The sequence below is a fragment of the Charadrius vociferus genome, unplaced genomic scaffold (genome assembly GCF_000708025.1).
Source record: "Charadrius vociferus isolate BGI_N301 unplaced genomic scaffold, ASM70802v2 scaffold163, whole genome shotgun sequence".
In the NCBI taxonomy this organism is placed as follows: Eukaryota; Metazoa; Chordata; class Aves; order Charadriiformes; family Charadriidae; genus Charadrius; species Charadrius vociferus.
Genome location: NW_009648332.1, coordinates 17773706 through 17801314, shown reverse-complemented (window position 1 = coordinate 17801314; position 27609 = coordinate 17773706). Strand labels below are relative to the sequence as shown.

The 27609-nt window shown below is 37.9% G+C and overlaps 1 protein-coding gene across 1 annotated transcript; it reads right to left on the bottom strand.

The window, feature by feature from the left end:
* Positions 1–47: 47 nt before the first annotated feature.
* On the bottom strand, positions 48–27537 carry SLC30A7 (solute carrier family 30 (zinc transporter), member 7). Its single transcript, XM_009884914.1, has 10 exons — positions 27313–27537; positions 22902–23032; positions 21336–21423; positions 20325–20451; positions 19231–19386; positions 17700–17750; positions 15409–15544; positions 4136–4226; positions 3651–3800; positions 48–806 (listed from the first exon to the last, which is right to left on the bottom strand). The coding sequence occupies exons 1-10, from the start codon at positions 27535–27537 to the stop codon at positions 759–761; spliced, it is 1203 nt and encodes a 400-aa protein (XP_009883216.1). The 3' UTR covers positions 48–758.
* Positions 27538–27609: the final 72 nt, after the last annotated feature.

The window sequence follows — 27609 nt, the reverse complement described above, 5'->3', positions numbered from 1 at the left end:
AAGAATTGGAGTTGAATCTAATATTTTGACTAAAATAATTTCCACAAGATATGTGCAACAAAATATCCAGCTTGTTTCGGAAGGAAGTCTCTTCACACCACCGTTGCCTTTTACATTTATAATTTTTCTGTCTGTTTGGTAAGATGCATGTACAAGGGAAGTCCAACATCTACAGTTACGCAAGTACACAAACCCCCCACATATATCACTAGTAAATAATCAGACTGCATACAAGATATTTGCAAAAGTAATAAAACCCTTTGATGCTCCATATTTATGCTGGCAAATACCTCTCCTGATATAAAAGGCACTTTGAAAACCCAATATGGTTTGGTTCATCAAGTTTGCAAAGTACAAACAACTGTAGAAACATACAATTATATTGAAGCATGTCAGCCATTGTGACATTATCTACAAAACAAGTTTCCAATTGTTGATAACACTGGTTTTATGGGAATGAGCAGTGGTTTCAGCAGCTTTACTGAAGACATGACAGGGTTTCCAGTACCACAATCTTAGTAAGTAAAAAACCCTCAAATACCTACAAGTGTAGGGGCCACAAAAAGACAAGACCCAAAGTCCATAACATTCATTCAATATTTACTCCTTAGAAGTGAACTCCATCCAGAGCCCAAGGGCAGAAATCTATTCAGTCAATTCCAGAGCAGTGGTGGAGGCAGGCTCTGTCTTGAGAAGTATGTTGTTATACCATTACAGTACAGAAAACTTTGGTCCAACAGCACAATTTCAGAAATTCCCTACATGGCTGCGACATCAATCTGTATGTAAAGCTGTCTTACTCCTGCCTATGGAAAAGAGAAGGAGAGTTAATAAAAACCTGTAAAGCCAAAGCAATTTAACTGTCCTGAACATTAGTCCACATCACTAAGTTACTGAGCAAAAAAACTCCGTAGCTTATTTTTCTGTAATTCATCTTCCACATTTAGCACATCATTCACTACGATACTGGCAACTGGGAAACCCGCAAACTTTGAGAGCGCTGTATGAACACATAGTTCTTCACACAGTCAAGTGTACACGCATAATTATATATTAACATTAGCTTTGCTACATTACCTTTTCTGATTCAGCCTAAATAACTGTCACACGTGAAGCTACAAAAGCGACTCTTATTTTCTTTCGTACAAGTTTAAATTCCTCAAAAGCAAGCTGTTTGAAGAGCTGTCAGTTTAAAATGAAGCTAAGCATAAGAGCATAACATGGGATTTGTTTTTTGAACCGGTTCTATGCTAAGATTTTAGCAGGAAACAACAATGGCTACAGTGAATTTCCATGTCATCCTGACACGCTAAAATAACCTTTGATAAAGGTATGTGAATTGTACAAAAGCATTTCTCTCCTCCGAAATCCTGTTAAACTAGGCTTAGATGGACCTGCTTAGTTTTATTATCATTCAGTATAAACCAGCATTAAAAAAATCATGTAGTCATTCATCTTAACCTCAGTGGCAGGCCAGCAACAATGGCGTGATGGTCACTGGTTACGCAATGTGATCTTGAAGCATTAGGCTGAACGCTGCTCACAATCAGATTGTCTTCAACTATCACCAACTTGCTTTTAGCTCAGTTGAGTGGCAAAACCAACTACCAATTATATTAAGATAATGAGGGCCAATATTACTGAGGAGAAAAATCTCTACTTGCTCCAAGTGTTCCTCCACTGATTACCATAGGTTAGGTAAAAAACCTGACAGACCTTGTTCTCTCAATTCCCTTCCTAGACACGTGGCTCGTGATACCTGCACAGCTACAAAACAGCTGAAGAGCTAATGACTCACTTGGAAAATGCAATCCTTTGGAGACTCGAGATGTAAAATTGGTTTTAATGTAACAGAATGTTCTGCATAATCCTTCCCAAAAAGCATCCCTTAGTTTCGGACTACACAATCTGCAGAATAAGCCATGCAGACCTATTTCTACCTACTCAATCATCTAGAGCTGTATGTGATGGAACATCTCAAAAAGGACCAAACTTTATGAATAAAGTTTGATTTCAGAACGTTTGTAACAACAAATCCTCCTTCCCTAAGTCTCCAACATAAAAAGAAGTACGTGAGTTTGTTTTGATTGGGTTCCCCATGGCTTGACTGCTTTAAAATTCCTTAAACTTCAAGGAGTTCAAAAGAAGTTATGCACTCGGGCAGCACGTTGGAGGGTTGGCTTCACTGGTGTTCCTCCTCAGAGACCAGAAACTCAGTATGCAAGATGCATAAGAAAACAAACACAAAAATCCAGTCTGGAATTTTTAATCAATGTTATAAAACAGTTAATAAAAGGGGCGCTTACCAGAGGCATAAATGATTCACTAAGCCATCACATACACAAGCTGCCAATACAGTAGCCCAATAAAACATTTAGAACAAGGGAAAGACATGCATGGGAATGCACAAGGACTTTCCCCACTGTAGAAAGCGTTGAAAAGAACATTTATGCAAGCACCGATTAAACTGTTGACAGGCATGGTTTTTTATTTACAGTATTAAACATACCTGATCAGAAGCCCTCTTTCTTCTCTGTCCAACTCACTTAGGGAAGTCAGTAATTTACATATCTCCAAAATATTTCCCTTTAGCTGACAATACTTTGCTACCTAAAACACCGGTTATGAACGGGAATATTTGTCTACTGTTCAGCTACAGAACTCTCTGTTGCTTAAAAGCAGAGAAAGGACATTATGGAAAAATGTAACAGTTTCTTTCAAATACAGTCATCCAACGTCAAGAATAAAACCAGGATGTTTGGCTCTGGATAGCATAAGCGAGAGAGTAAGTTTCCAGCTTTATCCTTCACAAAGTTCTCTTGCTGGACAAGAATTTTCTGTTTTGTCTTGACAGACTCTAGGTTCTACTTGTAAAGCATTCATATCCAGTAGCTACACTGGAATAGGCAGCCAAACTGAATTTCATGTTTAATGGTTGAAAGTATAAGGAAGCAACGGAAAAATTGTTCTGAAATTTATAAGACACTAATCTTATGGCAAGAACTATCAACTTCTGATAAAGTTTCTGTTCTCACAGTTTTCGCACAAGAATTCCAGCATTTCATACCAGCTCCAAGTGCTATCAAATACATCACCAGCTATATAAAAAAAACCCCAACAAACAAACCTGTAGGGAAATAAATGGGAACACACTGGTGGTATACAACATGACAACTGATGGTTAGGGTTTTAACTAGTGGTCACCACAGCACCCACGTTACTAAAAGACAATGAAACATGCAAAGAGTATAGATTCTTAGAGGTATAGAAATGAATAACAAATATAGCATCAGCACAGTGAAAAACTTCAGTAGGTCCAGTCTGTGGTTGGAAGCCCTATCTTGAGGGAAGCCTCATCTATTTTCTTGGTTCCTCATAGGTCAATAGAGGGTTTCAACTTCATTTGATCCACCTCAGACAACCACAGCTGTTATTTCCATTAAGTGGCATCAAAAACTAATGCAGATGCAATTCCATCTACACTACTATTTTGAAATTGTTCTACACAGCTGGAACAGAGAAGCTTTTCAAAAGACACTGATACCAAAACCAGAAACATTTAATTTTTCTGATAAGAAGTACAATGTCACACCACGTGACAGGCAGCGCAGTTTACACTTTGAGATGTGATTTCCACTGATGAGACATACCTGAGTAAAAATATTGTGAGTCTGGCTTAGAATCCACCTTCCATCCGCATCAGGAGCTACTAATAATTTCAAAGTCCCTATGTAAACATCAGTACAGAGGGTCCAGAAGTGTGGATCATGTAAACTGTAAACTCCTTGCAACTGCTGCACCTAAAAATACAAGCAAATTTTCCAGAAAATGTTTATCTGTACTATGTTTTTTTCACATAAAATATTATAAAAGCCGATGCATTCTTTTACTTCTAGTCCACTGTGCAATTTGTGATATTTCACTTAAATTTCTTATTACTATCTCAGTAATTGTAAGGAAAGTGAAAACATCAGGTTGTATGTATGTGTCATAATTTTGTATCTTGCTGCATTTGCAGTTTAAGGAACCTGTCACAGGCACTACTGGAAAAGCATCACAAAATATCCTCACACACACAGCTGAGGCTCATTCAGTCAACAGCTTGACCCGAGGCAAAAATGGTTTAAGAGCTCACCCTCTGGTAGCACTGAGGCAGGGCATTTTCCAGGGAAGGAGGTGTTCGCTGCATCAAAATTCCAATGGATTCTTTTAAAAGTGGAACAATACTGGAAAGAAAAAAGGAAGTTAGCTACTACTACATTTTCAAAAGATGCAGAACAAAGAACAACATAACATTCCGTAACGCTCCTGAAGAATTTTTCTTCAGTTGTTTCACCAGAAGCCGAGAAAGCTGCCATGAAAAGCTGGTGCAGAAAATAAAAGGATTGACAAAATTGCTATGGGGTCTTACTAAAGGCAGGATTACTTCTCCCCCAGGTTTTCCACAGAGACAACCGGTGGCCAGTCACAAAAGATTAATAGTTTAATCATGGGATTTGAGATGAAATCTCTTCGGGTCTTTAAAGTTATACGACAAAGCAGCTGATAAGTATAGCTCAAAACCAAACCTACTTCAATGGCATTCACTCACAACCAACCATAAAAACATGCAACTGAAATGGTTTTTGCTTTTGTGTCTGGCTTAAGGCATATTTTTCTTATGAACTAAGATAATAATCAGGACATCATAAAACAAAATTAGTATGGACCAGTCCAGCTACAAAGTTACTTTGTCCAAAACAGACAACTTAGCATATTCTTGAAGTGAACTAAGCGTAGGGTCTCATCCAAGCTCAAGGATTAAACATTTGGAAGCAATTACAGGTTCCCTCCTGACCAAATGATCTTGTTCAATTATCAAACTAGGATGATACTCAATATTTTTTTATTATTATTACTTTGCCTTTTTTTTTTTTTAATAAAACCAGGATACCAGTAAGCCCATACCCTGAAGGTACCACTAAAAATTTATAGTCTTATTAAGCATTCAGTATGGCGATCTGTTATTTAGGAGTAGTGCATCATGCCTGCCTTAGTAGAGCATCCTAAAATTTTCAAAAGGATGACAAATATCTATATCCCAATACTGAAACTCAAATAGCAATCTAATTTCAAGAGCATATAAGTCAGAAACTGTAAGCTGAATTTCAGTGTTCAGCACTGGCATCACAGCTGGAGTACACAGAGCGATGGGATTAAAGGCAACCAGAACATATTTCTAAGAGATTAATTGGGCTGCCTGTTAAAAGGAAACTGCAGAAGCTTTATTTAAAATCTCATGAAGCGATGTAGAACACACTGCATAGACCAGCTGTATATTTGCAGATGGTGAACAGCATGACTTAACCATTCCTTTCCATTTTTAAAGAGATGGTTCCATTTGTAAATGGAAGCGGTGCTGGCTGATCGACTGCTCAGCTCACTCCTTGGCTAATCCTTAGCCCGGGCGGGAGGGAGTTAAGAGGGTGCATGACTCTTGTCTAGTGAACCTCTGGAAAAACAACCACCCTAAAATTAAGTCTCCTTGCCCGCACACTGGTTATTCCAGACAAATTCACTGCCTGATGCACTTCATCATGTGGCCTCACACAGTTGCACTGCTACCGAGGAATCAGTTCAGAAATAGGAAGAAGCAATTAGGAGCAGGCAGGAGTTGCCTGAACCGGACCTGTCACCAAGACAATTAAACATTTAGCAATGCAATAACTGTCAATCTGTCTAAAGGAAGCTTAATTAGAGTGTCACATTCTACAGACAGTGGATTACAGAAGTTTAGGGAAAAAGGTTCTCTTATCAATGGACCCATCTCACTAAATAAGATCCGTGTCACAAGCATTACATCAAAGGGAGCCGGAGCTGCCAAAATACTCCATTGCTGAATTGATTTCAGTTTAACTCACTATTTAAAATGCAGGTTTGCTTCTTCATAAAAACCTTGAAAGACCAATACACAAGTTTAGGATGCAAACTGAATACAAGATTTCTGAACACTGACTCCATCCCCGTCAATTTAACAAGGCTCCTGTAACATATGCATCCAAGGGCTTCAAAAGAGACACGTACAGGCTGCATATTTTTTCTCGTGGAAAGAACTAAAGGAGTGGAGAACGTAGGAGCTTGCCTTTTTATTGGAACATTCTATTAAGACTGAAAAAATATCCAGGAAAGAAATCTAACCCAAAAATCTGATTTGCACAACTTATTTACATTATGTGATAAAACTGATCTACATTATCTGATGGAATGGAAATGAATTGGCAAGTAGGAAATTTGGAGAGACAGCCTATAGAAATTTAGGACTAGCAGGCTGGGCATGTTAACCCATTCCAAAAAAAGGATTTGGTCAGTGAAACTGGTTGATTCATTCTGGAACAGGATGCACATTGAAAAGAGGAAGTTAAAACCTCGTTAGAGAGCTCTGCAGCTGAGGATGCATTTAAAATTAAGATCTGCTTTATTCTGAAAACCTTGTTGCCTAAGAAACTGATCTGCCAAGGTTAAGTCTATGCAATCAGCAGGGTGTGTACAAGCACCAAAGACTGTCTCTCCTTGCCAGGGAATACCGTACAGTTTTAAGCAGCACATATTGGAACCATTAGCTCAAAATCAACTAATATACAAAAAGGTGAACGGGGAAAGACACTCCACTCCTAGTATAGGTGGTACACCTTAAAAGATAGTCTCCCTGCTGGCAAGATTTCACCTATTCATGTTTTTTAATGGCTCCACACTAAAGCTGTAAGAAAAAAACCTACTGTGCAAGTTTTTGGCAATTGTGCTGCAGAAATTATCCAGACTTCCAGACTTCAGACGACAAAGCTAAAGCCATGGTGTTTAACTGAAACAGCAACATCTTAAAAGTCCAAAGAATAAAAGTAAATCATGATGTGGCTTGATACTGTAGGTGAAAGCTGAAGCGGATCCCAGGTCACACCTCCCTCCGCTAACTTGACACACAGCCTTCAGCTACAAATTTATCTTTTGCGAAGCTGAAAAGGCCAAAAGACAACTGCAGTGATGTGATATGCCCTCACAAGTGCTGTCAGAGCACAGAAGCCCATGCACACATATCTGCGTCCAAAGGGACGCTATCTTACAAGGTAGTCTTCTACTGTACGCCAAACTAACGTGACAAACTATAGAATCCAGTTTTCTGATGTCTCAGATTTTCCATTGTTTCATGCATACTACTGAAGTACAAAACCTTTAATTAAAAACCAAAACTCCACATAGTAAGCTCTTTTCTCAAACACTAAAAACCAGTATTACTTAATCACCAGGAGGCACTAGAAATATTAGTTTCATCTCATGTGACTAAAGAAAACACTAGGAAAGATGACAATACCAAGCAGGCTGAAAATGTGGTTAGAGAATTTGACCAAGCTTTCCTTTCTTTGGATTAGTCATTAGTGCAAAATACACGTGGTTGTCTCTGCAGCAACTATTGCACTGGTACTTCCCCCCCCCCCTTTTTTTTTATTTACAAAAAGATTGTTGAGGAAAATAAATAATGCTGAGTTCTCACCAAGTGGAGAATTTTTTCATGCATCAGCTGTGTGTAAGCTTTGCTGCTAAAGCAGACACAATTTTCCAATTGTCTCCGATTACCAAGCCTTGAATGTAAAATATCACACTCTTTTACAAGACAATGGAATCTGAAAGAGGCACTAACCCACAGCAAGACTCAGGACACGAACATACCCTCTACAAAAGCCGTAACAGCAAAAGCGGCTAATGTGTGCAAAGATGAGTTAGCAGCACATCACACTTTCACGTGCACTGTTACAGAGGAAGCGGAAGGTGTTCAAACAGATAAAAGCCACTGACATGATTCTGATAACTCACTGCCACTACTACTACTCACGACTCGATTAACAATGAAGAGTGAAAGCATCAGACTCATAATCAACTTGCATCACATTCAGATAATACTCATACCCATTCCAGTCCCATCCTGTCTAAGCCACTGTTTTTGTAGGTGTAGGTAGCAAGGCTCTGGCATTGCCATGATCTTGGACAGCAAGGCTGAAAACATCTCTGGGGCAAAGAACCCTTTACACAGTCATTGCAGTGACAGCACAGCAGGAAACTCATTTAGTGCGCTCAGCAGTATAGAAAATAGAGGATACTTGTGATAGAGTTTGTGGAAGGTAAACAAATACTGCTAAGACTCAAGACCAGCTATAGTTCTTCAAATACCATAGCTGAAAATCTACAGCCAGATTTCTTTTTTTTTTTTTCCAGCCCCCATCCACATCTGCAGTGCCAAGATTGTCAGACTGTTTCAGAAGTTTAACTTGAATAAAATTTTTCTATCAGGCAATGGGAATTTTAATCAGCCTGCAGGCTTTGCTCAAGACAAGGATCACCAGTTTAACATTTACTTTTCCAATTTCAAATTGTCTGTTCTCATAATAACAATGTAGTACTTTGATTCTCAAGCAAGGCTGGCAGGTACCATTATCCTGCAAATCAAGGTAGCGCATGCCATTTAGCAGCGATGGCTCAAAACACCACCAATGACAAGCATGCTAATTTGGCGGAGTTTTGCTATAGAACATTCCTTCTGTACCTTAGTGAGTGCAGCACTTCATTTAAAAAAGTAATTTTTTATACTGTTATGCCCCAACCATTACAGACACATACCCCTAATGTTACAGGCACGTCCTCCCTCAAAGCTCTTTCATGTTATATCAAGTTCAAGCAGCTCTACCCTTTATGTAAAAATGATGTAACCCATGGAAACAACTTCACTAAATGACTGAAAAAAAATGCCTCATTTCTTTGACCACTTAATATGTAGTCTGCATGCTCTATCCACTCTAATATCATATTTAGTCTATGGTGCCTTTCTAGAAACATGTGGCTCCAATAGTGGTTTCAGACAAACTTTTTGCTTTTTACTGGAGTTGTGGCTTTTGCTTGATGACTAATTTCACATAGCTGATCGAAATACTAAAATTGCTTCAACATTTCAGAATAAGGCTTACAATCCTAAGGCTAAAAAATAAATTAATATTTAGTTTTAAATATTAAAAGCAGTTTAGAGACTTGAGAAATTGTTTATTGATTCAGGCACACAAAATTACGAGGAAAACACCTTGCAAAAAACTTGGAGCGTCAACCTGAACAACTATGAAACCGCCAAGCTTTCTTTTTTAAAAAAAGACTTTAAACAAAATTCTAGCAAAACAGACTCATCTATTTTAAGTGTGTCCTATTTATGCTCTATAATTAAATGGACACTTGCATGAGATAGTACAAGGAAGATTCATCAGATATTAGCAGTAGCATCCAGGAACACTCAAGACCTACAACCCTCCCCTCACACCAGCTTCACCCTTCAGAATTGGTCATAGATTTATGTTGCAGAGATTTTGAAAGATTACAGGATACAGCCCTCCAATTGAGAAACCACAAACTACCAAGCCCTCTGCTTGTCAAGGCTCAATCAAGGCTCAACAGATAAACACATAAATGGAGAAAACACAACTTTCTACAGCAAGTAAAAGCATAATGAAATTTGCCAAGTGGAAAGTACCTGACTTCATGCCCTTGCTTCCATATATCAGAACAGTAATATGTGGGCTATTTTTCTTCCTCCAAAAAGATAAATTTTAATGAGATGTAATAGGTATTAACAATATTTCTATATAATCCTACTGAAGATGGGCTTTTACTGGGATGTATGTAGACAGTCAGTCTACTAAAGGGAAATGGCTGATCTTACCTTTCTATACTCTAGTAAAAGCTACCCAATTTCTCCTTCTACTAAGCTCAGAAGTGCATTTACTCGTTAGTGAAAACAACCTCAGAAGAATCTCACACCGGGTTTTCACCGGCCCGCCAGAATGTTGTGCGCTAACTCACGAGGAGTTACGCAGAGAATATGTCACCTTAGAGCAGCCTTAGTGAAGGATCGCAGGAGCAACACAGAGCAACCGTGTCAGTAGTTGACAATTTGCACTAATTAGAGATGTGGTCTACAGGAAGGCTCAACCATTTGAATTAGAAGCACTTCTTGACTTCTCTGAAGAGGCGTTGCTCAACCTTTCGTGCGTCTGCACAAAAAATAGGTTACAAATTAGAGGCGGCACAGCTTTATATTGCAGCAATAAGTTACTTAGTCATCTTATACAGATATTTTTGTGATTTCTTTTGGCAAATGTTGCCATGATGTCAGAAAACTGAACAGAGGAGAAGACCCATTAATAGGAGCAGGCAAGACTCAAGTAAATCAGAGAGCTGCCTAACACTGTAGCGAGCAAACGCTCAATGTAAAAAGAACAGTTATTTCATCTAGACATAAGCAATCTTGGATTAAGGGCAATGATTCCCCTCTGCACTCGCATGCAACTGCTTTGATATTCTGCTGGCTTATTAGACATAGTTCCACAGAAGAGAATAAAGATTTATGTTCTACCTTTATTCCCTCTTTGGAGACATAAATATCCCTGAAAGAATACAGAGTTTTAAAAAAAAAAGCCCTGGGTCAAACCTACCCTGTACCCATGCCCTGCACACTCTGCAAGTCAAAATCAGACCATTAAAATAACTTGGAGGATACGTGATTGAAGTCAAATCAGTACCAGGTTAAGTGGTATATGCACATTTTATTCAGGGGAAAAAAAAAAAAAAGCAAAAAATAAACTTCATTAAACCCTCAAACAACTAAACCCATACCAAGTATGAAACACTAAATTCACTGATTACACACTAATTTCTTAATTTTAGTTTGTCTTTCATTTTTCCTGTAATATTTTCTTGAAAATTTCCTTGCCAAAAAGCAAGCTATTAAAATGCACCTCAAAGAGTCTCATGAACCTCTAAAGGCATCTTATCACCATCAACTCATTCAACTTTTTATCTCAAACATTAATTGTACATGAAGAATCAAAACTATTACTTTTGCAGTTTAAGGAAATTAAACCAAACTCTATACAGCTTATGCCTTTGCCTGATACATTTGGACTACACAAAATGTTCTATACACATTCATAAAATGTATGCATTTTTATTGAGAAATCTAATGACCTGTATGAAAACAGTATCATCAGACTTTCAAAAAAGACCCCACAGCTTACTGCAACGGCAAAAGTAAATTGCAACAGCTAATTAATCACTTTAAAATATACTAAAAATGTAAGCGCACTATGTATTTTTAAATTAAACTACATTTAATCATCAGTTCCAGGAAAATTACAAAATTGAATTGAAAAGTATTTATTGTTGTAAAATTTGAAACAAAAATTCAGTGAGATAACTGTTTTCAATTTCAGGAAAATTTCAACACATAATTAATGAAGCAGCTAGAGTTGAGAGCCTGAATGTCCTTGGTGACAATTTTGTTACTCCACTATACTTATTTGCTTATTTCAAGAAAGTAAGAGAAAATACCATATAATTTCATAAATACTATCCCACATCCAGAAATGGATACCAAATTCAACATCTGTTATTCTTCCATTTTAATCTAATTACTTTCTAGATTACTTTGTATTACTTGCATCATAGTGTCTTTACAGGACATAAAAGCTGTGAGTTGGTTATACAATGGTGCCACATTAATGCATTACTTGGATCTTCCTATGACAATCTCTTACCAGGCCAAAAAATATGCCAATGTAATTTGTTAAAAAGACAGAATGAATTCTCACTAGCCTCAAACCCACATATCTAACAACTGTCACACCATTATCTTTGCTCCTCCTGTACCTATTACCACAAGAATTCCTCTTTTAAATACATATACCTAAAGCTCAGTGCCAGAAAATAAACCTCTTTTTGTTGAAAATAATTCAGACGTGTTTCTGAATACATACTTCCAATAACACCCATTACATTGCAAGAATATAATCTTTCCCAAATCCCAAGAGTGATAGCATCCTAGATTGTTCAGTTGATTAAGAAAACTGCTTTTTAAAGTGGGGAATCCAAAGACTTCTTTCAAGGTACCTTATTATACTGTTTACAAGCATGCTGTTTATCCTATAGAAGACTTCTGCCTGGAATTTACATCTACAATTCTGTCCTAATTCATTTTCCAGCTTGTTCCAGCTGGAAAGCCTACTAACTACTTAGACCAAGCACACATCCAAAGTGATACTGTAATCTAGACTGGTCTGAGGATCCTTCCCTTAGAGGAGAAAGCCCCCAACCAACATGAGTAAAAGTTCATTTACCAGTTCGTATTTTATTGGGAATTTCCAACTTTATTAAAATAATTTGCTCACTGTATACTTTATTTTCGTATACAACCAGCGGGGTTTTGAGACTGTAACATTCAGATTAATTGTTACCTAAAAACTGTCAGAATTAACAGAAAAGATTCAAGTCTGGACCACTCTCCCACCAGGACTTTAGATTTACATTCATGTAGACATCTACAATATTCACGACTGTTTGCTAAGATACCTTCCTGATGATAGAAAAGCACCTGTACTATAGGCAAGTCTAAATCCAATATGGTAATGTGGCATTTGAGAACAAGTGACAGAAGGCCAGCACAAGAGCTCAAAGATATACACACATAAAAAGACATCCTCTGAGGAAAGAAGTCTCCCTTCCCAAATAAAAAGTTGACAGCCAAGAGCAAAAGCATTGCCATACAGATTTTGACATTTCAGCTGCTCTATTTTAAAGCTTCAGTGTACCCCAAGACATAGAAGACTATCCAGGCTCAAGGTTTTGCTTTGGCTAAGAGCTGTTGGTTAACATTAACAGCAGTAAGGAGAGCATTGCCTGCTGTAGTTCATCAGTTAATAACTAATACATTTAATGTAGAACCAGAGGTCTAAGCAGCTAATTAAAATGAAAATGGACAATTTCATATACTTACAATGTGGAGTCATGCAAAAGAGCTTTGGAAGATCAGCAATAAAATACATCACTATTTAGATTTAAACCAAACAACTAAAGTAAGAATAGGCAGCACCCTGAGGCTTTTACACAACCCTATTTGAAAGAAGCAAAGCTTTACAGTCCCAACTACAGGAAAGTCCCCAGACAGCGTTAAAACTTTTGGACAACTTTATGAGACTGGCTTTTGCATCTCCAATTCAAAACTACGCCTGCTTTATTACAGTCACAAAGAACAGACCCTGATTTTTAAACACACATGCATGGGTACACTTGGTGGGGCACACATGTACTCTTATCCCACTCCACCTCATCAAAGTTGGTTTAACTAGTAAGAGGGACATGAGTGGGCTACTCTGCACAAGTAAAATTGACAAATATTCCTCTGAAACAGCAGACAATTATTTAATCTAAAGCAAAATCCCCCCCAAAGTTATTTATCAAGGTTGCAAGTAGGTCCACAGAAGCTGGCAGGAATCCTTGTACTAGATATTGAACGTCACACTCCTCCCCACCTCAAACCCGCACACACCCCATCAGCAAACAGTCAATTTAAAAAAACTAGACACAGCTCTTGCCACTATCAGTTTAAAGTCTTTTTGTAAACAATGTGTTTCCCCTCAAATTTTAAATGTCACAAAATTTCAGTATCACCTTTTCTCTAGGTTAGATTTAGATGACTTGAAAAGATTAAGGACAAAACTATTATATATCTTAGCAACCAGCAGTTGGGCTACCATATTACTGTTACAAAAAAATCACCTTATGGGAAAATCTGAAAAATCTTTTGCATTAATTCTAGAAGAGCGCTTCAAACACACAGCATAGTAAAGAATAAGGCAGAATAAACAATGCTTTTACGCCCAGAAGCGTAAATGAAGATTACTAAAGTCAAACGATGCAAAAGGGGACTCAAGCTCTCAAAGAACATCCATTTGAAACTGCCAGTCACCTTGTTTATGACCTCATTTAAGTGCATTTCAAGCAAAGCCATCAGTAGTTAAGTCTGTTGGACTGCTTAAAAAAAAATAAAAAAAAAAAAAACCAACCCTGCAATTAGCATTTGCTCCTCTGCTGTGCCAGAATGTGTCAGTCTGCAAGAAATGCAGGCTTGCTTCTACTGACTATGATGCAGCTGACCGCACTCAGCATAATGATTCTAGAGACCATTTATAGTGTTGTGGACCAATAATAGTATTACAGGCTGAGGTCTGGTATCAGGTCAAAAGACACATCGCTCAGTGAACATCTTCAGCACAGAACACGGACCTCAGACGTTCCTCCTAGCTGTGCTAGAAGACCTAAAACCAGCTTTAGTATGAAACCTCTATTATGCAAGGTGGTCTTCTTCCAAACTCTGTACAAATGGAAAAAAAATAAAAATCTCATTCACGTGGTATTTTCCAATCAGCATTCCACATGTGCTTTGCTGTACACAAAGCTAGACCCTTAAAATACGCGTATGGAAACCCGTGTTTTACTCAGCTATCACCTCAGCAATAGTTTCTTCCCCCTTGGTGCACATTTTCTTTCCCATTTTTTGAGATTTCAGTAATAGAATTAGCTTGTAATAATTTGCCCTTTCTGAAATTACAGCAGGTTTAAGTCAAAATATTAACTTTATATTAAAGTGGTAATTTAATAGCTATCTCTAGCACACCAATTTCTGTGGGCATTTAGTGCCTGAAGCATGTCGCCCTACTTTGATAAATAGGGAGATTCACATCAATAATTCTGTGAATGCTGCCGTGCATATGGTATAAACGTGCCATATATGGTATAAACATAAGTAGCTGCTGTTAATCAGATGACGTTCACCACTGCTGAAGAGACAAAAGTGCTCAGTTATTAGGTTGTAACTGGAACTGTGGCACTCTGCCCTGTGCCACCATTGAAACTGCTGCCAGCAAAGCCTCAATAACAGCACCGCTGAATGAAACGTTTGCTTCTCCAGTCTAATCCAAATAGTTTCACATTTACAGTGCTCTTGGTAAGCAACAACCGGGAAAGCCCAGAACTACTTGAAGCATTTCCATCAGATCTTAAAAGGAATAAGGATGTCTCAGAATACAAATACAAAGGAAAAGACAGTTCTTGCCAAGGAATAAGAAAAAAAAAATAAAAAAAATTGCCAGCCTTGATTTGTCAAGGACAAGGGCACATCCTGTGCCAGCAGGCTCAACTCTGCTGCCCTGAAGCCATTCTGCTCCATTTACTGGAGTACATTGGTTTATATAAGCGTGTACTAAAAACAGAGAGGAAGCTTTCTACAGTTTGAACCTGAAAGACATTTTTGTAGTATTATGCAAACAGGGGTAAAATTTGCATATTTAAGAGCAAAAGCTGTAGCTGTAGAAAAGGAAAAGAAAGATAGCTCATGTACGAGCACACCAGAACAGCTGTACAGCACAGAGGTAACATACAACTCTTGGAATAAAAGCAAACCTCGCAAGTCATTAGCATAACAGACAAACCTTTTCTTCTGAGCTGTAATTAGTGCTGTAACTAGCATCAAAAATACTACCAAATATCAGTGATAGCAACGCTTACCTTACACCTATAAGTAGTGCTATCAACATTGAACAAATAGGATCTGCTATCATTAGACCATAGTTCTGCATCAATATAGCAGATATGATTACACCGATACTTCCAAGCGTGTCTGCAACAATGTGTAGAAATACACCTGTAAGAGATTAATTGATATCATTACAATTTGGTATTCTTGAAGCTAATGGAGTATGATGTCAGCGACAGTTTACGGAGAAGAGTTGCAAGAACTAGATAATGTGATTTATGCTTGTTAAATTTGTGGTCAATTTTTGGTCAAACACACAGAAAGTGATCACAAGATTTCAACATATTTGTAGAATATAGAGCATTTGAAGAATTTACATTACTTTCTGCACTCAGCAGTAAGGGGGATTTCATGGCATGGCTGTCAACTTCAGCAACGATTAAGAGATGTAGCTAATTTTTTTTTTCCCATTCGATACCCACCCATATTACAGTGAAGAAACTCATGTTCCCTGATGCCTACAGATAATGATAAGTATTGTAGAAGATGGAAACAAAGCTCTATAAAGCTTTGAAAGATGCTAATGTTTCATTGACAATACATTGTAGAAGTTATTTGGCAAAGAAATCTAAGACAATTTGGAGAATTAAACAATACTGCAGACATGAACAACTTCACTCTTACTTTGAAGAATAATGTACTGCCTTAGAAGACAACGAAACAAGCACTTAGCAGCTAGCTAAAATTTAGCCTTTGGAGCACTCTACTGGCAATGATGGGAACAGTCATTCAGAAACAGCTTTTTGAATGCAATTCTTCAGACTCACATAATCCGTTCTCACAAAACTAACACACAACTATAAATCAGGTCTTTAGTGATTTTTTTCAAGCCTACTGGGTCTGGCTGGGACGGATTTCATTTTCTTCGTAGCAGCCAGGATGGTGCTGTCTTTTACATTTGTGACTAAAACTGTGCTGATAACACACTGATGTTTAAGCTATTGCCAAACAGCGCCTGCACAGCAGCCAGGCCTTCTGATCCTCACCCTGCCCCTGCAGCAAGTAGGCTGGGGCAGGTAAGATGCTGGGAGGGTACATAGCCAGGACAGCTGACCCAAACTGACTAGAGGGATATTCCATACCATATAACATCACAATCAGCAACAGACCTGGGGTGTTGTCTTTCCAAAATAGCTGTTGCTCAGAGACTTCCTGGGCATCAATCTGTTGGTGGGAGAAGCTAAGTGTGTCTCTGCATCACTTGTTTTTTTTGGTGGTGGTGTTGTTTTTTCCCTTCACTTACGAAACTCTATTTCAATCTAAGAGTAGTTCTTGCTTTTACTCTTCTAATTCTCTTCCCTATCCCACTTCAGGACTGAGTGAGCAGCTGCTAGGTGCTTAGTTGCCAGCCAGAGCCAACCCACCACAGTATTGAAAAATTAAAGTAAAAGTATATAAAATTGAGTCTTTTTAATATGCTTCAATTACAATGTGCATTGCATAAAAAGACTGACTTTCAAATATCTTCTACTGAAGTACTGAGTATACATATACATAATACGATATATTATAAATTCTCAAAGAGGTTGAAAATGTTCCTTTTCAAGAACTACAAACAAGCCAGAAAATCATCCAATAAGAAAAAACAGTATGTACATTTGGGTATGCCAAATAATTACTACCTCTTACATTACATAGCTTTCTCATGCTAACTTTGGAACACTTAAAAAAATAATTAATCAAAGCTCAAAACTGACATCTAATTTATCAGTAATTTATTTACAGTAATGCTCAGGAGATCATGGACTCCAATTCAAGCAATTTAGAGTGGATTACCATCTTGTCTAAACCAACTGTAATAGCTTGATGAAATGCAAGTTTTAAGTTAAGGTACCCTTTAACAATTCTATCAATCTGCATTTTTTCAAATACTTTCTCTCTTAATAATACTGTTCTTCACTTTCCAGAGCATACATTGCAATTAGGCTCCTTAGGTTTCTGCTTTTAACCACTCTTCTAGATTTCTATTATTTCATTTTCAGCATCAGTAACAGAAGCTGAAGCTGAGCTTTTGGGATCCCCCTTTCAAATTGTGTTGACACTGCATTACATTTAGATTTTAGCGAACGCCTCAACCCCTGCCACGCACAGGATATGACACTGCTCTGTTTACAAATGGAAGACGACTTCATAAAATATCTCCTTTAAAAAAAAAAAGTGACATTTACCCAGAAGCACCCTCTAAAACAGATGGGCAACAAACAGTCACAGGCAGGCAGACCATGATAAAACTAATAAACCATTATACTTATTACCATCATACCTTGTAAAATCTGTTTGCTGGATCCAGCCATCCCTTCAAGAGAATGGTCATCTGTGAAGACAATTATTGGCATATTAACCTACACAAAGGCTCTCTCTAGTGGTATATTGTTATGGGCTTCCTTTCTGAAATTTCTTGAACAGACAAGCGGCTCACAATGACTAGCTTTTAGTCTAGCTATTGTTTTGTAACGCAGCAATTAACTTAACAGTCTTAAAACACATATTTTTTAAAAGAAAATACCACTTTACACAATAGATTTTATATATGTATACATAAAAATTAAAATATCAACATTTGTTTTTTTAATGAAAACAAACTGAGAAGTAAGACCTTTCTAGTATTTAGCAAAATAAGGCCCTCTCAAGAATACAAGCCATACACACAAGCAAGAAGAGTAAGGTCAAATAAATTTGCTAATCAGAAATAGTTCACTTCAGCAAGCATTAATACCTAATGTAAAACAACAAGGATAAGACTTGGAGAAGGTAGAATTAAGCAAAAAAATCCTCTCATCCAAGCAGATTAATGCCTCCATGGAACGCATCAGAAAGATATTTTAAGAAAAGCTCGTTAAAGGATATCGAATGACTTCTAGTGAAGAACTATAATCATTTACGCAAAAGTTGATTTGAATATCAAATTGCATAAAACAGATAGCTATATTAGCTGTTCCACTGGGGTAGGGGTCATGGGGAGAGCAAGGAAGTGGCAGAAGGGGGGATCTCCTGCTTTCCAACCAAACTCCAGGAGAAGACTTGGAAAACAAGCACCAATTTTCTACTAAAAATAGCAAGGAAGGGACATGGAAATATGTTGAAACTCTTTGTCACCTCCTGTCTGCAAGCTGTCACACTATGCCCCGCTCTGAATGTGCACATTTTCAGTCACATCAAATTCTAGTTTGTGGCTTAGGCAGAAAGGATTGACAACCTTGTATTACAGTCATTCGCGTTGTTTCAAATAGGTAGTAACCAGACTGTCTCTTCTCCCGTAGTGAAGGCTACTGGTCGCATTTTGCATGGATGTCTCTCCACAGACTGTTTGCCTTTATAGAGAAGGTTTTTCACCTTTTTCATAACCAGCTTTAAAACAGATTACAACTACACAGGACAGGGAAAATCTTATATTTGAGATCACAAACCTAGTATGACATATCAATCCCTCAATACCCAAAGTAAAATTGTTCACCTCTCCTAATATCTTGACCTGTAAGACCTGTAAGCAAAGCAGCTTAACTTTGTCTATTGATTTTAATAAAAAAATGAAACAGAGCATTTGATAACTATTTTTTTTATATTGCTATAGCATACATCCATTTTATCTTTTGCCAATACATACATTACTGTGAAAAACTGAAAAAATGAGCTACAAAATATGGTGGAGGCATAGCATACCACGCATTTAGTGAAACCACTTCCACGTATGCTCGCAACAAGCTGCCAGCACACTCTTTTTTTTTTTTTAGTAAATCATTAATAGGTTATTTAAATTGAGTCAAGATGGTCTATGACAGTAATTAAGTACTTACCATGACAATAATCTTGACCATGAGAGTGTCCATGGCTATGGCCATGATCATGAGTGTGTCCATGGCCATGTTTATGTTCATGGCTGTGACCATGACCTCCATGACTGTGTCCATGGCTGAGACCACCATTAAATAGAGAATGGCTGTGTTCATGCCCTGTAAACAAATATCACTGGAGAATAAATTTAAGTACTGAATAAAAGTATGCTTACATTTGTTTCTAAGTGACTTGAAAACTATTCGTCTTTTAAGTCATCTTAAGGTATGGCTTTAAATAAGTTAAGAAAATTAACACAAGGTATTTGGCCTCTAAATCTATGCTGTGCAGCCGTATAAAATATATACCTGATTTGAGAAGTCAAGTGCTTTTATACACTCCCACTTCTGAGACAAGTTGTGCTACACTCTTAGGACAATTTGAAAAATGTACACATAACAAGCACATTAAAAAGAGCTGTTTTGAAAAAAACAGAAATTGGCTATCGTTCACACATTAAAAATTCAAGCTTAAATTGCTGCTTAACGACCAAAGACTATTTTCTTCCACCAGTCTATATCGGTTTATATGTTAAGCTGAAAGAGATCACTCTTAGCTTTGCAGAAAAAAAAAAGAGAAAAAAAAATCCCAAATGTTTACTATATATATTTAGGCAAATAAATTCTGCATTTAAATTCAAAAGACACTCGGTTGAGAAGCACCTGAAGCTGAATCATCCCATACTTAAAATTTGGTTCAGACACTGTTTTGCAGATTTTCCAGCCAAGGTCTCACTTAACTCCAGCTTAATTTTGCCCAAAAGACACTCTGCAAATCTCTTTCAATAAGGTGCAGAAGCATGTACGGTCCAGAAGGCAGATTCTGGAGTTCTAGGTCTTCCAGCTAATGGATATTAACATGAGAAGTCCAGTAGTGACATACTAGGGCTAGCGATAAAACATAAAAGTCGATATTGCAACATGTCATATACACACATGTCTAGGACTGCCACTAAAGACATTAAAAATTTAATATTGTGGTTCTCACTGGAGGATTATAAGATCCTGGAACACAGGGTGCCAAGAAAAGAAACTGTACTGAAAATTAGACATCCTACCAGAGCCATGTGAATGCCCATGACCTCCATGTTGAAAAACAAATATTCCTATAAGATTTACAATGAATCCTAGTATAGAAACAGGAAGAAGTCTCTCATGATGCACATCGGGAGGCTCAAGTGCTCTCTGAAAAAAAACCAAAACAAACCGAGAAGCAAATGAAGAGTTTTACAATCTCTTTACATTATTAAAAGGCACTGAAAAAAATGCTCAGGTACAGGAGCATTCTCATACAAACACACATATACAGAAGTTACTTAGGACTTCCAGTTTCTGGGATGGTACACAAACTAATTCTTACTGTCTGAAGTTTTATTATTAAAGCTGTGAAAGTATAGTAGAATATTCTGGTAGTCTAGCTAACTTTTATCATAAGATTTCATTATGCTGTGGGATGTGGGGCTTAACACCATACGAAAAGATTCTGGTTTGTTGTAGTACGTGGATTATGCAGGTCATCCAAACAACTTCCAAGAGTCTAGAATACCATTTCTTCCTTTCTCCTTAGAAGGGCAAAGAGATGAGGGGAATGAAATGAAGACTGAGAACAAATTGTGGTGTTTTTTAAAACTTCTAAAATCTAGATTGATTTTTTTAACGCTACTTTCTTTGCAAGTTTTTTTTCAATGAGACATTATAGGCCTAACGCAATTTGTATCTGAAGCTAAGTGCTGAAGAGTATAAATTACTACTGATGGGGGAGAGAAACATTCACCATCTGTCCACAGGTATGAAAGGTACAGGCAATAGCAAGACAATGAAACTTTCAGCAGATGTAAAATTTTGAAGTGACAGAGAGCAAAGGAGTCACCATCACAAGCAAAGGGAATAGTCAGCATGGAAGCTAAGACCAGCAGGAAACAGCAAATTCAGATGTCACTATTCTCTGTTCGAATTACAGATTTTTAGCCAATTATGAACATAATCAATTTCAATAATTTTATCCCCATTAAATATGCTCTATAAATAGAAATGTGACAATTGATAATGCAGCTGACTTCATAACTTACCTCAACACCTTCAGAAAAAATGAAGAATGCTGTAAAGATGAGGAATAAACCATTTACAAAACCAGCAAGTACTTCTGCTCGAACATATCTGCAAGAAACAAAAAAGCAATAGCAGGTATTACCACCTCCATTTAAATGTGGAAAATTAAAAGTGAAACTTAGAGACTAGAGTACAATCTTCTAGTTCTCAAACACCTGCATTCCACAGGTATTTGCCAAATTGAAGATGCAGTATATAAACTACAGGTTAAGTGTATGAAATTCATTATGTTGTTCATTATGTTGTATTTTGACAATTTCCCAATCAGCCATTACCTGATCTAGGTGAAAGAAAACTTTCCATATGTCAATCATTTAAGATCATCTCTACTGAAAGGTATGGTATAAACATGTATTTGGAAAACAAAAAGTAAGATAAGCACATGAGATGTAATCAAAGCCTGCTAATGTAAAGTTCTGTCAATATCAAACAGCCATGCATGAATTTGCTCCTCCTCTATTAGGGAAATTTTTAGTAAAAGTTTTAAGTGGAAATTAATTATTTCAGCTACTAAAGTTTTCAAATAAAAAACTGCCAGGTTAGAATAACATGTAATTCCAATGTAGCAAACATCAGACTGAATAAATTGTGTCTGTTCTCTAATAAATGGAACACCAGCTGTTTAAATGCAGACCAGTAATTAATACAGAACCTGCTTTCATTGCAATTAGTTCATGGCACAATCAATTCTTCCTAAATTGATTTCTAGGCTCACTCGAGTTTCCACCTTAATTAAAGAGTGCTTTAAGTTTCAAACTACGTGATCCGTGCTTAGGCAAGACAGCTGAAGCTAAATGCTGACATTCAGGTCAGTAATGCTATGGGGAATGCAGCAACCCCTGTTACAGCTCATTTGCTGTTAATTAATCAGTATCACCAATTAATAATATAGTATCACCAGCATTGTTTTATAGGGCACAACCGCAATGTGAAGTGGAACTGAGTGCCCTTGAAACAGAACCAGCTGCAGCAGCTATATCCATGAAGGGCTGTATGGGATGACACACCTCAGCCTTGAGCATCTGTGTTAATGGTCATCGCCACAGCTGTTGAATCCTGCTGGTTCTGATGAGCATGGCTCGTTATCTCAGGTGCAGCATCACTGAGACTTGGCTCCTTTCACTCTTAACTGTTCCAAAGGCAGTATGGGGCACCAGCAGTCTGAGATTCCCCATAACGTACCTCACTGCGCTGTGAGGACAAACCCACAATGCGGCTGCTCTTACTTCACTGGTGCCATGAACACATGACAACGCAGGGCATCCTTCTGTTGTGTAATTTGTTTCCACTAGTACGATCACAGAGATCTTGGAAGCGATAAACTTGCTCCCCAAAAGCAATGCCTTCACATTTTTACTATTTCTAGGGGGATATTAACTTAAAGGCTTACATAACTCACCTTAAAAACACACACTTTCAACATAGCTTTTCCATGTTCTGCAAAAAAAGGTTTTGTTCATACAGTGAAAAATTACCACCTAGACATTTACTAAAGTACATTAAGGTAACAGTCTGAAGTTTCTTACCCATATGAGAAGGCATCGTTTGACCTCCATTTTGAAATAACTGAAGCTGCTAATCCAGCCAATAGAGCAGTACAGTCAAAAAACATATGAAAAGAATCTGATATTAGACCTAAACTGGAGAAGAACAGAAAAAAAAGAAAGTGTTATGTTCCATATGCTACATGTTGAGCATGGAAAAAAATGCACTTAAACTTTTACACACAAGCAGAATACACCGTGTTTTTAAGTTTCAGACACGGCTTTGCTAGCACAGAGGAGAAACCCACACTAGATCACCAATACAAATACGATGACAAAACTGCTTTTGTCAGCTTAGGGGAGGCACTTTGGAAGACTGCTTGGCATAAAATCCTCCTCGCATGTGATTTTGGTGGTAGTGGGGGGTCGTTTCCACTGACACAAACCAAAGCCCCTGGAATAGGTATACCCACAGCCGTATCTCTCACCAACATAATTCTAGTGGCAGGTATTTGTTCCTATATCTCGATTTATAGTTTGACTATATGAGCAAATTCCGCTAGAAAAGTGTATACACATAAGTTGCGTTTAAATACTGACCCTACTTAAGTTTGTAAAAGTAGTATTTCACATCTAGTTAAAAAAGAAAATTGGGTTTAAAGATAATGCTTTTGAGTATCTATTATATGCAGTGTATATATAGGTTAACTACTGCAGTAACACTGTAACAGTTCTGCTGAAGACTACCAATGCCACTATAGTGATGGCACTAAGCACTTATAAAAGCAATATTCTCAAATCCGTTTTCAAACCTCGTACTTTGGAAGAGTTTTCAGACACAGGGAAAATTGGTCTTTTCAGTGGTGCCCAGTGACAGGACAGGGGGCAATGGGCACAAACTGGAACACAGGAAATTCCATCTCAACATGAGGAAAAAAAGCTTCTTTACTTTGAGGGTGACAGAGCACTGGACAGGCTGCCCAGAGAGGCTGTGGAGTCTCCTTCTCTGGACATACTCAAAACCCGCCTGGACACAATCCTGTCCAACCTGCTCTAGGTAAACCTGCTTTGGCAGGGGGGTTGGACTAGATGATCTCAGAAGGTCCCTTCCAACCCCAACCATTCTGTAATTCTGTGATTCTTTAATGTCTGCAGCAAAAAAAAAGCCCCAAAGAATCAATCAAAATAAAGTTTCATAAAATTTTGACAAACGTATGCCTGTCACAAGATATTTTAGGGCTGTAAAGACTGAAGTCTTCCAGTTATAATTTTAATTACGGCAAACATTCCAAGACTGTAAAGTCTAGCTCAGCATAGCAGTTTTTCTCTCAAGCATCTTTTTTCAGAAATAACACATCATCAGGTGAGAATTTGTCTTTGACGTTCATTCACACTGCAGCAACTTGACACTTTCTATGAGTAGGGCAGGCCAAAAAATGGAGTTTCAGTATACAGGGAATTCTAAGATCACATTCTCTGTTGCCTGAAATAAAAGCAGGACAGCAAACAATATACTTGTTACGTACTTGGACGACTACATACCTTTCCTAAATAGCCATCGTTTATGTTTATGTCTTTTTTTTACATTTTATCTGCACGGAGAAGCCAGTCCCTGACAGCAATGCCAAAGCACCAGACCTCCGTTCTTTTTAATTTATTGCTGCTCAGTCTCCAAATTTCCAATCACAAACCTCCAGCCAGTGTTTCAGCCTGAATCATAAACAGGTATAAAATTTATCCAAGATGTATCTAGTTGTTCTCACTATAACAGACTATGCTGAGAGAGGGATAAGTAACTATATTATTTCACAGCAAAAAGCAAGGTTTCCAGCATCCTGATCTCTACTGGGATCACACACATCTGAGGTTAAGAAACTGTGATGAAGCTACACTAAATCAAAGGAAGCAACAACAGTACTCTTGAGAGCGCAGAGCTCTATCAACGATTTTAAAAAATAAAAGTGCAGACGAGAGTGCTAAGTTGCTATGGATGGCTGCTTCTTCATTTTGCTAAGTGTAAAGGTAGCAATTATTTGCTCCTTTTGCTGGTGATCACCATTATTCTTCTTGTTTGACTGGAATATGTTCACACAGAATAAAAGCAAACAAATACCTGCTCCATCTGTGCTTTCAGCTGAATGGATCCAAGCTAATTCCAGTTCAAAAATGATAGCGGTATTAGTTCAATGATGACCCACTCCTTGTAAATTTTATCAGTCCTCAAATCTTTGCCTTATCAGCTGTAAGGCACTGACTAGAAGACCCACGCTCCCCTTCGATCTAGAAGCTGAAGGAAGAAGAGGCTGAAAGACCACTTCTTAAATGGTTTATTTCAATGATCAATGCACAACTACAATCTTGATGGACAAACACAGGAAAAGGTTAGCATGCTGTTTTACCCTACAGAGTTCAAAGCAACTTAACTTAGTTCACGAGTTAGTCAGTAGAACTCGTATCGGTTTGTATGCTGTATGTAAATTGGATTTAACATCATACACAACAGTTGCCAAACTTTACTAAGTTATTAATCATAAACAGGTTCTGTAAGTCTGCAAGGAAGTATGTGCATCCAAACATAAAAATTACTTCATATTTGAAAGGACATTTGATGCAGAGGTACTGATGAGCATTTGTTATTACAATTGTCCCAAAAGTTCCATTTTCCCAATCCTTTGGTTGTCTAAAAACAATCATGTACACAACTCAGTTCTTGGAAACTGAAGAACAAAAAGCCAGATACTACAACTATGTGAGCTCAGCAAACAACTTACTTGGCAAACAAAAACTAAGGAGAATGTAAGAAGAAAGAATTAAAAAAAAAAAAGGAATTCAAATTGAAGACTTTTAGAACTTGCCAACAAAACTTCTGGGGGCTGAAATCATAGATTTGATTTTGAAATACAAATATCCTAGTCAAAGAACTCACAGCAATCTGCTTTAATTGAAACAGATAACAGCGTAGTTTTCAGAATCGCAACTAAAAATAAATTCCTTAGTCTGTGGAAGCCAGAGGAAGAACCATCAAATAATCATGAAAGCCTGTTAGCCTTACTGTCTTACACTCACTAACATCATCAAGGACACTACAGAGAACAAAATTCAAGATCATGCTTCTAACACTTGCAGCAGCATCAAGCACTGGCCATACCCAAGGATAGGACACAGTGGAATAAAGTGCTCCTAGATGATACAGAAAACTCTCTTTACAAACATCCTGTTTCTGCACCTCAGCAAAGGAGCTGTGTTTTTCAAACTCAAGAAATAATTTTTTTTTCTGCTTGTTTGCTTGTTATGTGTTTGTTCTTCCAAGGCGTGAACCGTCGGCTTTGACTGGAGGCATTCCTCATTATATTCTTTGCTACTCCTCTCTACTAAAGAGATACTTGCTAAGATACTGTTTTGTTCTCACCCAAAAATCTAGGCTTAATATAAAGATACCTGAAATTAGTGACTTGAAATATAAACAGGAGGTCCAACTAACAACTATCCAGCAAATCCCAATACTTAATCTCTATAAAGAACAGAAATAAGCAAGAGTCTTCTCAATTCCAGTAAGTCCAATTCTTCAGTGACAACTTTCTGCCAAGTGTCACTTCTGTTTGCCAGTTTAATTATCTCATACATAGGACCCTTTCTGGTACAGATTTCATTTCTGGTCACACTACCAGAAAAAAATATTATGCTTAAGAGACAGACATCAGAACAAACTCACATGAACATAAAGCTCTTTATACCTGAACCACTGAGAAAAATATTTGTGTCTCCTGAGCTATTAAAATACCCATACTTGAATAAACAGGCTATGCATACAATAATCCTCACACAATTGCAAAGTGAATCTACGTCAAAGTCAAAACCAAGCACATTCACGATGGTCTGCACATTGCCAAGATAGCCTGTGCCCAAGATGGCACTGCGTTCTCCCTGGTGCTACAGTAGCAATTAATGCAATCAAGGTTAAGGATTTTACAGTACAGTTTGAGAGATTCAGAAAAAAGTGATAAACAGTAGGATGCAACTGTTTCCAAATCCACATTGCTGTTTTCACTCAAGACTCTTGATTAAGAGTCCCAGTAATCTGTGTCCATACTACAGTTTTTGATAAAGACAACTTCAAGTTCCATATGGAAAGACACACCATTGGGGTTAAATGCCATTTCTGTGCCTGTCCACTTCAACCTGAAGCACTGACTTAGAGACTGAAATACCATCAACAAAACACCACCACCAAGAATGAAGCACGATGGAGACAATACTACCATTATCTGTTCTCTACCTGTACACGATACGTCAGTACTAAAGTTATTTTGCATTTCTGTTTATATTTCACACAGAATTTTCAGTAGAAATTTAGTCAAAGTCTCACCTGGTTTTTCCACCTCTGTGAATTTACGTGCTGCACAAAGTACTGCGTAGCTATCTGTACCAGGACGTGTTAACTCCTGTTTCTCACCCAGCGACAAGGATGTTTGGTGCAGCGCTGGTGTTTTGCCACCCCGCTATCAACGTTCAAACGAAGCCACGTTCCCAGACAAAGGACCTCCGTGGCAAGCGGCAGGTACGGCACGGTTACGACCCCTGAGGTCCTGTAACTCACCCCACGGCCAGGCTTCCTCCTCGGCAAAGCGCCGAGCAGCACCGGCCGGCAAGGCGCCCCTTTGCAACAGCATTCCTCCATAACGCGCCGAGTCGTGCCCCCAAGCAGGAGCGCCTCCCGCCCCGGGCCGTTGGGTCCTGGCTGAGGGGATGG

Coding starts and splice junctions, on each gene's coding strand:
- SLC30A7 (XM_009884914.1), bottom strand. CDS start 27,537: ATGGAGGAATGCTGTTGCAAAGGGGCGCCTTGCCGGCCGGTGCTGCTC. Junction 21,424..22,901: donor AACGATGCCTTCTCATATGG/GTAAGAAACTTC, acceptor TGTTTCTTGCAG/ATATGTTCGAGCAGAAGTAC. Junction 17,751..19,230: donor TGGTCAAGATTATTGTCATG/GTAAGTACTTAA, acceptor TTGTCTTCACAG/ATGACCATTCTCTTGAAGGG.